Below are 16,169 nucleotides of genomic sequence, written 5' to 3'. Positions count from 1 at the left end.
GGTCCAAGGTTCCCTTCTCGCACACGCTGGTCCTGTCCACAAGAAGTAGCTCCCATCATCTGAGAGAACAGTGGCTGCCGGCTCTGCCCAGGTCCCGGGATGTGTCTTTCATCATTTGTTCATCCTTCATTCAGTCAGCAAACACATGCTGAGCACTGGTCCTCAGGGTGTGGAAACCAGACCAGAAAGAAAGACCTGGTAGAGTGAGGCCCGGTGCTATGGGAGCTCGTGGAGGGGCCTTGGCTTCCCACACGAGGTTGGGATGTGGTAGTCAGGCTCGTGCATGGTGTCCAGGCAGGCTGGGGTGTCCAGGCTGAGGACAAGTCTGCAAAGTGGCCCAGAGTGCTGAGGGGCAAGGCTGGAGTGGAAGGAGGTCTCGTGGGCTTTCTGTGCCTGGTGGGGAGGGGTTTTTATCTTGGTGGTCATGGGGAGCCATTGATGCGTTTTCTCTTTAGCCCTGGTGTTACGGCACGTGGATTGAAGGGGCAGGCTGGGTCATAACGTGCACAGGAGTGAAGAGGGCTGGACTAGAGATATTTGAGAGCCGAGGACTTGGGGATCTCTAGATTTGGGGACAGGTGCAGGAGGCATGGCGAACTCTGGTTCTCAGGGCTTGGGGTGGGCTTATGGGGGAATAGAACAGAGCTCGGGTTCCGAGTAGCAGCAGGCCTGGGAGCCCTACCCACGTGGAGGGCCTGGAGACTGTGGGGCACTGTGATGTGGTAAAAAAAAAAAAAAAAAAAAAAAAAAGTGATAGTTGATAGATTCTCAAGAAGAGAAGTAAAAGAGAAGCGGGCACCCTCAGTGGAGGCAGCAACGCCATGGAGGCCCCAGTGGGGCATTTCTGAGGGAGAGGACGACCCACAGGGCAGAGAGGCCAAGGAAGGTGAGATTGGATGCTGCTAGTAAGAAGATGTGGGTCCTAGAGAGACAACGGTGTGTGTCATGGGGGAAGAGGTGGAGGTGGGCGCGAGGTGGCCTGGAGTGTTTCTGTGCTAAAGGGATGGTGCAAGAGGATGAGGAGAGTTTGACGACAGGGTGTGAGGGGCGGGGAGAGCAGGGCAGAGCCTGGCTGTAGAGGGGACAAGCTGTGGAGGGATCCAGAACGCCAGAGGGCGCAGGTTCCTGCCTGCCCCCCTTTGCGTTTCTCTGTGAGGCTGAGAGGAAGGCCGTGGGGCTGGAAGGACTGGCTCTGGCATCTCCTTGTTGGTGGGTTTGTCTGTGAAATTGACTGGATCCGGGTGAAAGCTTTTCACAAGGGGCCTGCATGTGACGCCTTGGAGATCTTTGGGTGCCCATCAGGACCCTGCATCTTCCTGTGGTGTGTCCGGCTTTGCAGCCTCTCACAGGTTCCTGGGCTTCGTCTCAGAATCATTTCTGGCTTTTGCTCTTTCTCATTCCCAGGTGGGTGAAGAGGGACAGTTACCTTCCCGTGGGCAGCCACAACCTCAAAGCAGCTGCCAAAGCCAAGCTGGGCTATGACCCCGTGGAGCTGGACCCCGAGGACATGTGCCGGATGGCCACTGAGCAGCCCCAGGCACGTGCCCTGCCTCGCTGAGTCGCCCTTCGGCTGGCGGTGGTGGCCTGCTGGGCGCCTCATTGACCTTACTCTCTGATATTCTCTCCTTAGACGCTGGCCACCTACTCGGTGTCAGACGCAGTGGCCACATACTACCTGTACATGAAGTACGTCCACCCCTTTATATTCGCCCTGTGCACCATTATCCCCATGGAGCCCGATGAGGTCAGTGCCTCTCCTGGCCCGCTGCCTGCCAGGGGTGGTCCCAGGCAGCTGATGCGGACGCAGCCGTTGGAGTTTGGTGTTTGGCTTAAAGCCTGGCGTTTCCCCCGTAGGTGCTGCGGAAGGGCTCCGGGACGCTGTGTGAGGCCTTGCTGATGGTACAGGCCTTCCACGCCAACATCGTCTTCCCCAACAAGCAGGAGCCAGAGTTCAGCAAGCTGACAGATGATGGCCACGTGCTGGATGCCGAGACCTACGTGGGTGGCCACGTGGAAGCCCTGGAGTCGGGCGTGTTCCGCAGCGATATCCCCTGCCGGTTCCGGATGGTGCGCCCCTCCTGAGGCTCCTGAAGCTGGGCCTCTTCCCGCCAGTGCTGTGGGCGGACCCAGGAAGGACCCAGCCCACAAGGGCTGAAATAAAGCCCTTGCCCCTTGGGCCCCTTGCCAGCCGTCCTTTGTCTGGCCTGCCCTTTAGGGTGCTGTAGGGCGAGCACTTGGCTCCTTCTGGAGCATTCTCTTTGTAGCGTCCCACCTGAGGCAGGTTACTTGGTGCGAGGGCATTTTCCTCTCTTACTCATGTCCTCTCTTGGTTGTTTGTGTTAGAATCCTGCTGCCTTTGACTTCCTGCTGCAGCGGGTGGAGAAGACCATGCGTCACGCCATCGAGGAAGAGGAGAAGGTGCCCATGGAGCAGGTCACCAACTTCCAAGAGGTGACGCACGGGGGGCTGGAGGGGGGACAGTCCGCTCATACGTCTCGCCTTGCACATTGGCTTCTTTCATCAGCATGTTTATTGTGCACCTATTGTGTGGTGGCGCTTGGGCGCCGAGACAGAGGACACGGGGCCTGGTCTGGTCTAGTTAGGACAGGAGAGCGTGGTGCTCGCAGTGAGTGACTCGATTTGGTGAGGTGGGAGAATTTCACAGAGATGGCGAAGGCTTTCGGGACAAAGTGGTGTGATGTGGGAGAGAGGAAGGCAAGTGAAGGGTTTCGTGCTAGTTTACCTGAACTGTATTTTCTAGGCAATGAGGAGCCATTGGAGGATTTTAACTTTTTATTGTCAAGAGACTTTAAAAAATGATGGTAGGAGTTCCTACAAATTACAGGGCAGAATATAGTGACTGTAAAGTCCATCACATAATGGTTAGAAAATGCCATATGCAAAGCGTGTCACATGACTGGAGGCCCCAGGCGCCTCCCACTTCGCTGTCCTGTTCCTTTGGATGCGGCGCATCTTGGGTCTCTGTCAGGTCCTGCTCAACACTTTAACATATTCAGCTACTTTAGTACTTTGCAGTTCTTACCATTTCTAGGATTGATTTCAAGAAACGCCTTATAACAGATTCACCAGGCAAAATTCAAACAAGAACGTGTGCACATGCTCTGCAAACTATGAAGTACTGTGCAGCTCTTGCCAGCTGCAGCTATCATGTACTTTGGGAACTCTCTGTGAACCAACCTGAGAAGGGAGTCTAGGCTGAATAACAAATAGGAGTTAAAGAACAACTTGAAAGGAACAAAGTTACTACTTTCTTTTTTGAGGGGTTGGTGTGGGTGTGGGCGCAGCAGGCGGGATCTTAGTTCCCAGACGACCAGGGGTCAAACCCAGGCCCCTGGCAGTGAGAGCACTGGGTCCTAACCACTGGACCACCAGGGAGTTCCCAAAAGATACTACTTTCACGTCCAAGAACCAATGAAATGAGTGAGGAGTGAGGCTTAAGGTATGCTAACTGGAGGGACTCCAGACACCTTAGTGAATCTGGATGTGAACTCTTTCTAGGTGACAGGTAGTATGTCTTAGTAGCTGTCTCCAAAGTCCCTAAAACTTCTCTATAGGGTGGCCCAGGGTCTTTAGGGGAAGGGCAGCAGGTTCACCTTTTTGTTCCTGAGTGATCATCCGGGCAGTGGTATGATCACAGCTGGTGGGAGGTGTCAGCTGGGGGCTCACAGCGACATCTGGCCTGTCCAGGTGTCATCCCCTGTCATCCCAGCCTTCCGCCCCTTGTTTGGGTCGTCTTCATCTTCCCTCCAGAGCAGCATTTCAGACCTTGCCTTAGCACAGAGATAGATGGGAGATTGTTCTCCAAATGGCAAATGGCTCATTTGCCTGAGATTCAGTTAGAAACGATAAGTATTACGTTTCTGGTATTTCCTGTTCTACTTGATAGATGTTCCTTTTAGTCATTTTTTCCTTACTAGCTTGAGTTTGACTTCTTTGGAGGGTTTTAAGGAATTTTTTAATACTAAGGGCAATTTTGCATTCAAGTGATTTTCTAATGTGACTTTACCAAAGTTAATGTATTTCATAAAATATGGCTACCCTTCTGATTGGTGTTTTTCTTCTGGTTAATTTTTGCATAATTTAGATGTTTTCCAGTTTATACTTGAATGTCTAGAGATTGGCAAACTATAGCCCATAAGGCCTGTTTTTGTACAGTCAGCAAGCTAAGAATGGTTTTCATATTTTTTAAATGTTGTAAAAAAATATGTGATAGATTGTGGCCACAAAACCTGAAGTATTTATTATCTGGACCTTCACAGAGGTTTGCCGACCCCAGATCTAAAGGTTTTTTTTTTAGCCAGCTTGTCTAAGAATGCCAGTGTATTCAATTAAGTTATCTAATGAGTGTTAGATAACTCCTAAATACAGTAGTTCTCAAATTTTAGTGCTGCATATACATTTTGGATCAAATAAGTACATACCTAATGTTCTGGTTTAACTAGGTGTTACATTTGGGGAGTGAATAAAAATAAAACAAAAATACGCGGCTATCAGAGCCTGTTTAGCCTTTTATAGTTTCAGTGACTGTTTTTGTTTTTTAGGACAATATTTTTATTTCTAGAAGCTCTATTGGTTCTTTTTCAAATGTGCTTTATTTCTTTAAAGTGGACTTTTTCTCTTGCTGTTTTATTTATTTTCTAATTTTAATTTTTTTTTGAAGTATAGTGATTTATGTTTCAGGTGTACAGCAGTGTGATTCAGTTATATATATATATATATATACATACATATACGCATACGTATGTACATACATATGCATATATTCTTTTTTTTTTTTTTGCCTGTGCCGCGTGGCTTGCAGGATCTTAGTTCCCCAACCAGGGATTGAACCCATGCCCCTGCAGTAGAGGTGCAGAGTCCTAACCACTGGACTGCCAGGGAATTCCCTATATATATATATATTTTTTTTTTTTCATATTCTTTCCAATTATAGGTTATTACAGGATATTGAATATAATTCCCCGTGCTATACAGTAGGTCTTTGTTGTTTCTCTTCCTGTGTTTTAGATTTTTGGTCTTTATTGTCTTTAATTAGCCTCATTTTAGCATGTTTACTCCAGGAGTTTACTTCTCTGACATTCTCAGGGGTCTCCTCCCACTGTGTCTTCTCTCAGTCACAGTGGGTGTTTTTTCCCCATGCTCAGCAGTTTTGGAATGTGAATTCCTCTTCAGTAGGAGGACTGTCAGGTAATTTTACAGTTTCTTCCTGGTTCCCCAAAAGTGACACAGGCCTGATGTCCCTTCTTATCTGGTTCCTTGGCTGGAGGGTCTCAGTCTTAGTGGAGAGTTTAATGCAAATCACAGACCTCTTAGCACCCGTGATGACAGATGCTCAGGGAAGATGCTTTCTTTGCCCAGAGCCCAGAATGCACATGGTTTTGGTGAGCAGACTTGTTCTAGTTTATTCTTTTATGGAGGTGGCCATTGAGAGTCCTGCCTTTATTTGGGGCTCTGTGTTTTGTCTCCCTGTTGTGTGTAGCCTGCCCCTCCCTGAGGAGGCATGAGAAGTGTGAAGGAAAGAGCTCACAGCACAGGCCTGAGGCCGCTGACCTCGGAAAGGCCTGCTGCTCGGCTGCCCTCAGCGTCTGGGAACTCGGGTTCCAGCAGGTTTCTCGCTTCCCTCTGATAGGAAGGCCGCACGGAAGCTCAGTTTCTTGTGCAAACAAGGTGGTCTGTGTGAGCACCTGCTTTCCTTCTGGGATTCTGGGTTTTGGTCCATGCAGGCAGAGCTGCCTACGTGAACGGCCCCCAGTAAGAACCCTGGGCAGTGGGTCTCCACGAGCTTCTCTGGGAGACAGCGCTTCTCATATGTTGTCGTGGCTTGATGCTGGAAGAATTCAGCTCATCCAAGCTTGAGCCTGGGCTCTCCCCAAGCGCCTTTTTCCTTTGCTGATTGAGCTCTGTGTCTTTTCCCTGTGAGTCACCAAACCTGGGGATGGTCTTGGGGACCCCAACACAGGGCCCGGCCCTGCCAGGCACCCATTGAGTCAATTCACTGCTCTGGTTTTGAGTCTGCTCATCACTTTTGTTCTCTGGGGATGACTTAGAAGCTCAGAACTGCATTTACAGGGATATTTTTCACATTTCATTTAGGATTTCTAGGTGTTTGGCATTAGGAGGGTTTTTAAGCTAATAGCCTTGGCTGGAAACAGAATCTGATTCATTGGTTTATAAAGTAATGCTGGAAACAGTCTAGCATCACAGTTCAGAGCAGGTGTTTGGTCTAAGAGGGCCCGTTCTTGAGCCCATACTCACCTCTTGAAACTTCTCATCCATCAGATGAGGGATTGCTGGGATGTTGATGTTGTGTCACACACCTGCACCATGGGGGCACTCGGGGCACCCAGGAAGTGTGGCTCTTGATAATCTAGCTGGGTCCCCTACTTGCTAGCAGATGGGCCGTGCCATGTGAGGCCACAGACTCTGCACTTTTCTCCCGAACCCCAGAGTTCTTTGGGGTGGAGGCTGCTGCTTCCCGTGATGCTGTCCTGTCTTTTCTTGCAAGTCCCCTGCACATCCAGGGCCTGGTGTTGGTGCCTGTCATCTGTCGTCCATCTGCAACCCATGGTGCTTTCTCTGTCACTCTGTACAGTCTCCAAGTTTTCGTCTTGGTCGCCAGCCTCCACTTCTTTCCCCTTTCTCTGTAGGTGTGTGATCAGATTAAGGCCAAGCTCACCTCCCTGAAAGATGTTCCTAACCGAATTGAGTGTCCCCTTATCTACCACCTGGACGTGGGGGCCATGTACCCCAACATCATCTTGACGAACCGCCTGCAGGTGAGAGAGATTCTCACATCAGAATCAAGCTCTTTTGCCCAAACCCTAATTGCTCCCTTCCTGTCCCCTCACAGCCCTCTGCCATGGTGGATGAGGCCACCTGTGCTGCCTGTGACTTCAACAAGCCTGGAGCAAACTGCCAGAGGAAGATGGCCTGGCAGTGGAGGGGCGAGTTCAGTGAGTGTCCGCCCTGGGTGGTGCTGCTCAGCAGGGAGCCCAGCAGGGGCTGGGTCTCTATCACACACTCTCTTCCCATCACCCCTCCCAGTGCCAGCCAGTCGCAGCGAGTATCATCGGATCCAGCACCAGCTGGAGTCAGAGAAGTTCCCTCCCTTGACCCCAGAGGGCCCAGCCCGGGCCTTTCACGAGCTGTCCCGCGAGGAGCAGGCTAAATATGAGAAGCGGAGGCTGGCAGGTGAGCAGTTGGGACAGCGCGCATCTCCACAGACTGCGTTTTCTCTGACTTGAGTCTTCGTTGGGCTGTGTTGGTGTGTCACCCCTTGAGGTCAGTCGAACCAGTTGTTGAACTAGATGAGACCACTGGGAACTAGTTCTTCCTATAGGCTTCTTTTTGTCATTTATCCTTCGGTGCGTGTTCAGCTTCCAAACCCTCCCTGTGGTCTTCATGTGTTTGGTCCGTTCACACGGGGCTGCCGTTTCTTTGATATGCTTTGCTGGCACGTCTTTCTGAGTTTTCTGCTCCTTTGCATTAACCTAAAAAGCCATGTTTGTTGGCATCCATTGCCTAGCTTTCTTGGCTGTGTCCAGGAGGCCTGTCTGCTGTGTGGAGTCTCACGTGCCCCCTACTCTCAATTGTGCCTCAGATTACTGCCGGAAGGCATACAAGAAAATCCACGTGACCAAGGTGGAAGAACGTCTTACCACCATCTGCCAGCGGGAGAACTCCTTCTATGTGGACACAGTGCGTGCCTTTCGGGACAGGCGCTACGAGTTCAAAGGTCTCCACAAGGTGAGGCTGACCTTTGTGAGGTCGGAACAGAGTCTAGTTTCTGAGGTGAAAATCCTTGCTTGGCGCTGTCTGGATGTGTTACTCCCCACCTCTGGGCTGGTACCTGCATTCAGACAATAAATGTGCAGTTGTTCTTAACTTTGAAGAATTAAGGGCCTGGGGCCTCGCAACTATTCTGAATGATTGCTTTTAAAGTAATTATCTAGAGCAGTGGGTCAGCAAACTATGGCTGGGCCAGTCATTTTTATAAATAAAGTTTTATTGGAACTGAGCTGCATTTGCCCGCAGCAGAAACTGAGGCCTGCATGTGTACAGTACACACCATGTGGCCCTTTACTTTGCCAACCTCTGACCAGGAGGAGTGAGGGGGGTGTTTTTACTGACATGTTTGATCCAGGATTAGGATTAGGATTAAGGGAAATACATAGAAATACATAACAATACCTCAGTTGTAATATCAACAAATAATTGTGTTCTATTTAAGCAAATCATTTTTTTCTGAGAGACCTTCCTTCACTGCTAGACTCAGTGAGTCTTCACATCCCACCCTGCCTTGATAGACTGTCATCATTGTGCTTTATTATCATTTTTAACTTTTTTGGCTTTTTATTATGATAAAATATACACAACATGAAATCTAACATTTTTAAGTGTACAGTTCAGTGGCATTAAGCAAATGCACATTGTTGTGCAGGTACCACCACCATCCCTCTCCAGAACTCTTCATCTTGCAAAAATGAAACTCTGTTCTACCTTAACAATAACCCTCCATTCTGTACCTTCTGTGGACTTTGGTCACTCTAGGGACCTCATATAAGTGGAGTCCCACAGGATTTGTCCTTCTGTGACTAGGTTATTTCTCTTAGCCTAATGTTGTCAAGGTTCATTCATGTTGTAGCTTATGTCAGAATTTCCTTTTTAAGGCTGAATAATATTCCATTGTATGGACATAACACATTTTGTTTATCCAGTCATCCATCGGTGGACAGTTGGGTTGCTTCCATGTTTTGGGTATTGTGAATATTTCTGCTGTGAATTATTCACCCATGGTGTACAGGCATCTCTTTGAGATCCTGCTTGCAGTTCTTTTGGGTATATATCCGGAAGTGGAATTGCTGAATCGTATGGTAATTGTATTTTTTTTCTTAAAGGAGAAAAATTTTATTTTACTTTAAAATTTTTAAAAAAATATTGAATAAGAGTTTCAGAACTCTTTTTTCTTTTTTAAATTAATTAATTTATTATTTTTGGCTGTGTTGGGTCTTCGTTTCTGTGTGAGGGCTTTCTCTAGTTGTGGCGAGCGGGGGCCACTCTTCATCGCGGTGCATGGCCCTCTCACTATTGTGGCCTCTATCGTTGCGGAGCACAGGCTCCAGACGCGCAGGCTCAGTAGTTGTGGCTCACGGGCCCAGTTGCTCCGTGGCATGTGGGATCTTCCCAGACCAGGGCTCAAACCCGTGTCCCTTGCATTGGCAGGCAGATTCTCAACCACTGCACCACCAGGGAAGCCCTACTTCTAAATTTTTAATTAATTTATTTGGTTGTGCTGGGTCTTAATTGAGGCCCGCTGGCTCCTTAGTTGCGGCATGCGTGTGGGATCTAGTTCCCTGACGAGGGATCGAACCTGGGCCCCCTGCGTTTGGAGTGCGGAGTCTTAACCACTGGACCACCAGGGAAGTCCCGGTAATTGTATTTTTAATCTTTTGAGGAACCACCATACCTTCTCACTTTATTTTAATTAAACTATTGAGTTACTTGTTCATCTGTCTGCCTCCTCAGAGTGCCGAAAGTGTAGTGACTGTCTTGTTCTTTAGAGTCTAACATATTACCTGGCACATAGTAGGCACTCAATAAATTTCTTAATTTTTTTTGTTCTTTAAATACCAGACCTTTAAAAGAATTTCTTCTTACATTGGACGGGGAATTTGCTGAAATATTTATGACCTTCTTTGCATTTCTTTATCAGTTGCTCTTACTAGGGACCTCCTGAGTAGCTCTTGTTTCCCTAGTTAATAAGACACAGATGGGCCTGGCTTCTTGTCCTAGGGTACCTCAGGACGGCCATTCGCATCGCGGAAGCTTGGCAATGCGGTGTCGCCGGCCCCCCACACTTCCTGTTAGCTGAGACTCGCTTCATTTCAATGGAGCAGGGGGAGCTAAGCTGCCAAACGCCAGCCTCACAGCTGCTGGGGCTGAGCTGGGGGAGCTGAGCTGCCTGTCAGCCTCCTTGAGGCTCAGCGTCCCGGGAGGTACAGCCTGTGTTGACACGAGGGCCAGGTGTCACCGTGTTGAGCCTCCCACCCCGACCCCGGCTGGCACTGGGCGCTCCTGGAGTCCTGCGTGCCCCCTCCCCACCCCCTCGGCACTAACAGCCTGATGTCTTCCCGTGTGATACAAATCCTGGGAAGCCTTTCATTCGCTCAGCACGTTTACGGAGTGCCTGTTATGTGCCCGACATTCTTCTAGGTACTGAAAAGGTATCAGCTGGGGGAGTAAAGGTGAAATGTTCTGAGATGCAAGGAGAATGTCCGGGGTTTGACCACTGTGACAGCATGTAGCCTAGCAAACGGAAAGAAATGCTGCTCGGGCAGGAAGTGAGTTCATACGCCCCCGAGCGTCCATGTCTGTCACCATCCCTAGTGGCTGTGTCTACTTTATTGAGGTAACATTGACGTGGGATAAATCTGACCCTTTCAGGTGGGCAGTTCTATGGATTTTGACAAACGCATACAGCTGTGTAACCACCACCACAGTGATGAGAACATTTCCTTTGCAACCAATTACAGTAGCACACGGTCCTGGTTAGCGTTGCGGTGTCCATCTTCCACCGCTTGGTCTAGTGTCTGGTAAACAGTTGTGTGTTCATAAGTATTGGCTAAGGGGTAAATTGTTATTCTAAGATGTTGCCTCTAATGACGTGCACTTTGCTTTCAGTCAGTGGTTTGTGAGTTACGTAGTTTGAGGGACCCTGTCACTCAACTTGTCCAGTCTATTAATAAGAGAGTAAATGGAATGACAGGACTTGGACTGGGAGCCCCTGGGCCTCTAGTGGAGCGAAACCCCTGCCTCTGTCACTGGTCTTCAGGCGTGGATTTCATCCCCTTCTCCAGGTAGCTGCCGGGTTCTGGGTTCTGTCCCAGGAGGCTGAAGTTGCCCCACGTCTGAGGTGTCCAAGTGAGTTGTTGCTGTCATAGAGTATTTTCTCCTAGGCCATAGTCTCACAAGAAATAAAAATGTAATATCAATATATTCCTTTGTGTTCAGCATTCCTTTCAGGATATCTGTCTTACATGGGGCAGTTCTAGATTGAAGGTGATTCCGGATTGGTGAGAACCAAGCGTGCCGACCCTGTGAGGAACTAGTTGATGTTGTTTCCGTGTTAAGTTTCTCGGGTGTGATAGCAGTACTGAGGTTCTGTAGGAGAGTGTGCTTGTTCCTGGAAGTTGTATGCTTAGGTATTTAGGGGGCTCTGGTCATGAGAGCTACATCTTCCCATTGTTTGTGCCGAGAGAGAGAGAGAGAGAGAGAGAGAGAGAGAGAATGGAATAAAGGAAATATGGCACAGAATATCAACAGTGGCCCCTCTTGCATATGGTCTTCACTCTACTTTTTTTCAAGTTTCCTATAGACTGGAAATTTGCAACATAGTAAACCTTGGGCCACTGGCCATAGAGAATGTGAGCTGGAAGAGTGGGGGATGATCACCTTGTGTGGGTCTCAGGTGTGGAGAAAGAAGCTATCTGCGGCGGTGGAGGTGGGAGAGGCAGCGGAAGCAAAGCGCTGCAGGAACATGGAGGTCCTGTACGACTCCCTGCAGCTGGCTCACAAGTGCATCCTCAACTCCTTCTACGGCTACGTCATGCGCAAGGGGTAGGCTCCTGCCCGGGTGCCTGGTGGGGCCGGTGGGGCTAGTGGACGAAGGGAGGAGCTGAGATGCGTGGGGCCCATGGGCACGAGTGAGAGGGGAGAGGCAGGGCCCCAGTTCAAGGAATGTGGCAGAGCAGGTTGGGTATGGGTGGAGGTCACGCTGGCTCAGAGGGTCCTGGGCATCAGCGGGGTCAGTACTGCTGGGCATGTTCTTCTGAGCATCCTGGGCTGCAGACAGCGGTGTGTAGTTTCTGGCATACGACTAGTGAGGGGTGTAAATAAAGCCTTCTGAGAAGTTGAGAAAGCCAGGGCCGGGTGTCCTAAAGCCCCATAGAGACTGTGCCCGTGATCAGAGGCCAAAGGGAGATGAGGCAAGGTGGGGCCTGTGTCCATTGGACCGACAGCCAGGTGGGTGGGGGCCTCGGGAGAGCAGGTGATCGAAGGTGAGGCCTAGCCCCTGTGGTTGGAGACTGGGAGGGTCGGCATGGCGGCCTGGAGAAGGGGAAAGGTGGTGATGGGGCCAGGGACTGGTCTGAGGGGGAGAGGCCTTGATTCTCTGTTGCTGCTTTTTAATGGCAGAGAGGGAGGGGCTGAGAGCAGGGCTAGAACCGGAGCAGAGTTCCCTGGGGCAGGAGGGCCTGGCCTCAGGTCGCTTGACACCTCTGAGACCCGGTGTGAACACTGAGCCAGGTGGGCTGGTGTTTTCCCTGAGAAGTCAGGGGATGAGAGTGGGCTTTGGGAAAACAGAGGAGGCGTGAGACGGTGCTGGGGAGAGTGGGAGGGGACTCAGGGACACACGGCCATCTGGCTGGTATTGAGAGTCCTGCTGAGCTGAGGTTGTGAGCTGTTGCAGTGGCAGCATGTGGCATCCTTCCAGAACTTTCCTGAGCGGAGCCCTGCACCTTGAAGTAGGAACAGAGGAGTGTCCTCAGCACAGAGCTAAATTCAGCCTTAGTTCTTCCCTGCTTCAGATGTCCCCTCCTCCCAGCCCCAACTCTAATGACCCTCTAGAGGGAGCCCCTCCCACCCCCTCTGCTGTGACTGTCCCTCCCAGGGCCCGCTGGTACTCCATGGAGATGGCTGGCATCGTCTGCTTCACGGGGGCCAACATTATCACCCAGGCACGGGAGCTGATTGAGCAGATTGGGTGAGTGCTGCACTTGGTCAGCTGCTGAGGCTGGGTGGGCCACGGCCTGGTGGGGAGGCCGGATGGCTGGGGGAGAGAAGGGACAGGTTGATGAAGATAGAGCTGGAGAGGGGCAGGTGTTTCGTTCTGTGGGTTCACGACCGGGGGAGCCTTGTCCACCGTAAGGACTTGACAAGGGGGTTCTTGCTCTGTAGGCGTCGATGTCCACCATCCATGTGGTCTCATTTCTCTGTTTCCCTGAAGGAGGCCCTTAGAGCTGGACACAGATGGAATATGGTGTGTCCTGCCCAACAGCTTCCCGGAAAACTTTGTCATCAAGACGACCAGTGTGAAAAAGCCCAAGGTGACCATCTCCTACCCTGGGGCTATGTTAAACATCATGGTCAAGGTGAGCCTGCGTCTCCAGTAGGGGGCTACCGTCTGGACTTGGCTTCCTCGTGCCACTGCTCTGACGGGGATTTGGGAAAGGGGGCTGGGCTGGCTGTCACTGACATGCTCCCATCCTGACTTCAGGCCTCCCTGTCTCCAACGTTCAGATTGTTTTTCTCTAGCCTGAGCATCTGTCCAGAAAACGCTATGCTCAAAAGTTACCTGAGTCTACATTCGCCTTCAGCGTAATACCCAGACTTACAGAAAAAATGCAAAAATAGAATAGAGAATTTCTGTATATCCTTCAGCCTGCTTCCCTTAATGTTAAGTAAGATCTTTTATAAACCGCAGTGTAATTGTCAGAATTAAGAAGTCACCTTGGCACCACACCGTAACTCAACTACAGCTGTATTTGGATTCCCCACTTTTTGTGCACTGCGTTTGGGCGTCCTGTCTCCTTAGTCCCCTCCAGCCTGGCAGCCCCTTGGTCTCTCTGGTCTGTTATGACCAGGACACTTCGATACTGGTCAGGTGCTTTGCTAACTGACCCTTAATTTGAATTTGTCTGTTGTTGTTTGTTATTAGACTGAGGTTATTTGGGGTTTTTGGAGGAACACTCCAGAGTACATGCCCCGTGTTGGCATTCTGTCAGGGCATGGTGTTGGGACCTGCACTCCCGCTGCCTGCTGGCTTCCCAGTGTCGCGTTATTGGAGTGAGCCAGTGAGTCCACACTCCCAGGAGGAGTGGCAGAGTCTGGCCACATAGCAAAGCCACCACTGTAATTAGTGAAGACAGTGGAGGAGATACTTTCGAGATTCTGCAGATGTGCCGTTTCGCTTGGAACCTTCGCCCCCTGGTTTTAGCGCTAGCAGTGGTCTCAGCAGTGGTTACAGCAGGCATCACTCTGCCCAAGGCGACTCTAGTTCCCTCATTCCTTGAAAATTATTCATCGGAACCTTCTGTAAGGAAGAGCTGCCACCCTTCCCTCCCACTTACTCCCTTGCTTGTCTCTTTATTGAGTCATTTGTTAGGTCAGTGTGGGTTTGCGCATGTTTGTTCTGTTGGGCCACAACCCAGTTCTGTCCTGGCATGTTTTGTTACTCAGCTTGTTCCCCTTTGGCCGCTGGGGGCTCCTCCATATTCACCCGCGTGTCCTTGAGACATGCCCCATTCTGGGGTTTGGGTTTGGCTTTTTTTGGAGTACTTTCTTACTTCCTGGGACTACAAGACACTCCAGCCTCATCTTGTATTTCCCCTGTCCCACCCTGGAATCAGCCATTTCCCCAAGGAGCCTGGCTTCCTTTTATTGGAGAGTGGTGTTAGAAACCGAGATGGGTTCTGAGGTGTCACTGCTGCTCACAGCAGATTGGCTAGGAAATGTGTGTGTGTATAATAACCCTGCACGCATGAATGTACGTTTATTTCTCTCTTTATCTGCATATATATTTAAAAATATATAACCTGAGTCTATTGATATATCCAGCTCCAATCTATTCTCTTTTCCTTATTAGTAACTTCTTTCTCCTGTTTCTAGTTTTCCTAATGTATTTATTTATTTGTTCAACCCTAGTATTTGTGTAAAATAGGTTCAGAACCATGTGTCTGTGAGCAGTAAGCTCACCAGCTGCAGTCGAGCGTTTTATCTTTAGTCTTACACCACCCAGGCAACACAAGGTTTGCCAGAGTTTCTTAAGCCAGCCCTCTGGCAGGGTTCTGTCATGCAGCGATAATGAAGTTAAGCTCGTTTGTCCCAGTCTGCAGGCTCTCTTGGGGTCACCCTAGATCCTGGTTGAATGTTTTTTAATTTGCTTACAGTAAAATTCACTTTTTACAGGGTGAGGTTCTGTGGGTTTTGATTCACACATAGAGGTGTGTGTCCACCACCACAGCGCAACACAGAATAGCCCACTACCCCAGAGGTTCCTGGGTGCTGCCCCTTTGTTGTCAGCCCTTCTCCTTACACCCAAGCCTGGCTCCCCAGCATGTCCTTTGTGTGATAGTTTTGCCTTTTCCAGCGTGTCCTATGAAAGGAAACATGCGTGTGACTTTCTGGACCAAGCAGGATGCACTTCATTTTATCCACGTTGGACACGTGTCAGAACTTGATCCCTTTCTCTTGCCAAGTGGTGTCCATTGTATGGAAGAGCCCCAGCTCTTGGCTGATCTGTCCACCCCTTGGAGGGCAGCTGGTGGTTTCCAGGTTTGGACGATCACAAGTGAGGCTGAGCCCCTCTTCATTCTTGCTGTGCAGGAAGGCTTCACCAATGAGCAGTACCAGGAGCTGGCTGAGCCTTCCTCGCTCACCTATGTCTCCCGCTCAGAGAACAGCATCTTTTTTGAGGTTGACGGACCCTACCTTGCCATGATCCTTCCAGCCTCCAAGGAAGAAGGCAAGAAACTGAAGAAGAGGTAGGAATCCCACAGACTTTATGCTTAGGAAAGGAAATGGATAGACTAGGTTTAACAACTCCTCCAGGAAGTGGACCAGGAGCCAGGATGGGAACAGACCTCAGTTCTAGTTTTTTGGCCTTTTTGATTCAATTTGGAAAGCTGTTCTCGACACTGATGCTACCAACTCTGTTCTCCACCTGTTATATTCTGGTTCTACAGATGGCAGGCCCTTAAGTCATTTTTAGTTTGGAGAAGCATAAACCTCAGGATGGAGAGATGTTTGCTGCTTGATGGATGCTAGAGGGGTGGGTAAGAGCAGGAGGAAGGCCGAGGGCGAGGAGAAGCAGCCAGCATCCCAGGCTTTCCCTCTCTGCTGTGCTTGCCTGTGTTTCTAGGTATGCCGTATTCAATGAGGATGGTTCCCTGGCTGAGCTCAAGGGCTTCGAGGTCAAACGCCGTGGGGAGCTGCAGCTGATTAAAATCTTCCAGTCCTCAGTATTCGAGGCCTTCCTTAAGGGCAGCACCCTAGAGGAGGCGTATGGCTCTGTTGCCAAGGTGGCCGATTACTGGCTGGACGTGCTGTACAGCAAGGTAAGGCCACCCTCCTCACCTGGCTCTGAGGGTCCT

General features: G+C 50.1%; 1 protein-coding gene across 4 annotated transcripts in view; it reads left to right on the top strand.

Annotated features, from left to right (window-relative positions):
- The window catches only part of POLE (DNA polymerase epsilon, catalytic subunit), a 55,309-nt gene that overhangs the window by 11,756 nt on the left and 27,384 nt on the right, over nucleotides 1-16,169 (top strand). For all 4 annotated transcript variants that reach the window (XM_027125191.1, XM_027125192.1, XM_027125193.1 and 1 more), the window contains 13 exons: nucleotides 1,405-1,537; nucleotides 1,631-1,744; nucleotides 1,855-2,067; nucleotides 2,344-2,451; nucleotides 6,669-6,797; nucleotides 6,872-6,974; nucleotides 7,066-7,212; nucleotides 7,622-7,767; nucleotides 11,489-11,637; nucleotides 12,689-12,781; nucleotides 13,025-13,169; nucleotides 15,403-15,560; nucleotides 15,938-16,133. In XM_027125191.1, coding sequence (XP_026980992.1) covers nucleotides 1,405-1,537; nucleotides 1,631-1,744; nucleotides 1,855-2,067; nucleotides 2,344-2,451; nucleotides 6,669-6,797; nucleotides 6,872-6,974; nucleotides 7,066-7,212; nucleotides 7,622-7,767; nucleotides 11,489-11,637; nucleotides 12,689-12,781; nucleotides 13,025-13,169; nucleotides 15,403-15,560; nucleotides 15,938-16,133 — 1,834 coding nt within the window. The remainder of the gene's footprint in view (nucleotides 1-1,404; nucleotides 1,538-1,630; nucleotides 1,745-1,854; nucleotides 2,068-2,343; nucleotides 2,452-6,668; nucleotides 6,798-6,871; nucleotides 6,975-7,065; nucleotides 7,213-7,621; nucleotides 7,768-11,488; nucleotides 11,638-12,688; nucleotides 12,782-13,024; nucleotides 13,170-15,402; nucleotides 15,561-15,937; nucleotides 16,134-16,169) is intronic.

Source organism: Aethalodelphis obliquidens, unplaced genomic scaffold (assembly GCF_003676395.1).
Source record: "Aethalodelphis obliquidens isolate GAN/ISIS:26980383/991018 unplaced genomic scaffold, ASM367639v1 scaffold28, whole genome shotgun sequence".
Lineage (NCBI taxonomy): Eukaryota > Metazoa > Chordata > Mammalia > Artiodactyla > Delphinidae > Aethalodelphis > Aethalodelphis obliquidens.
Note: the sequence above shows the minus strand (reverse complement) of the source record. Positions and strands in the feature narration are given on the sequence as shown.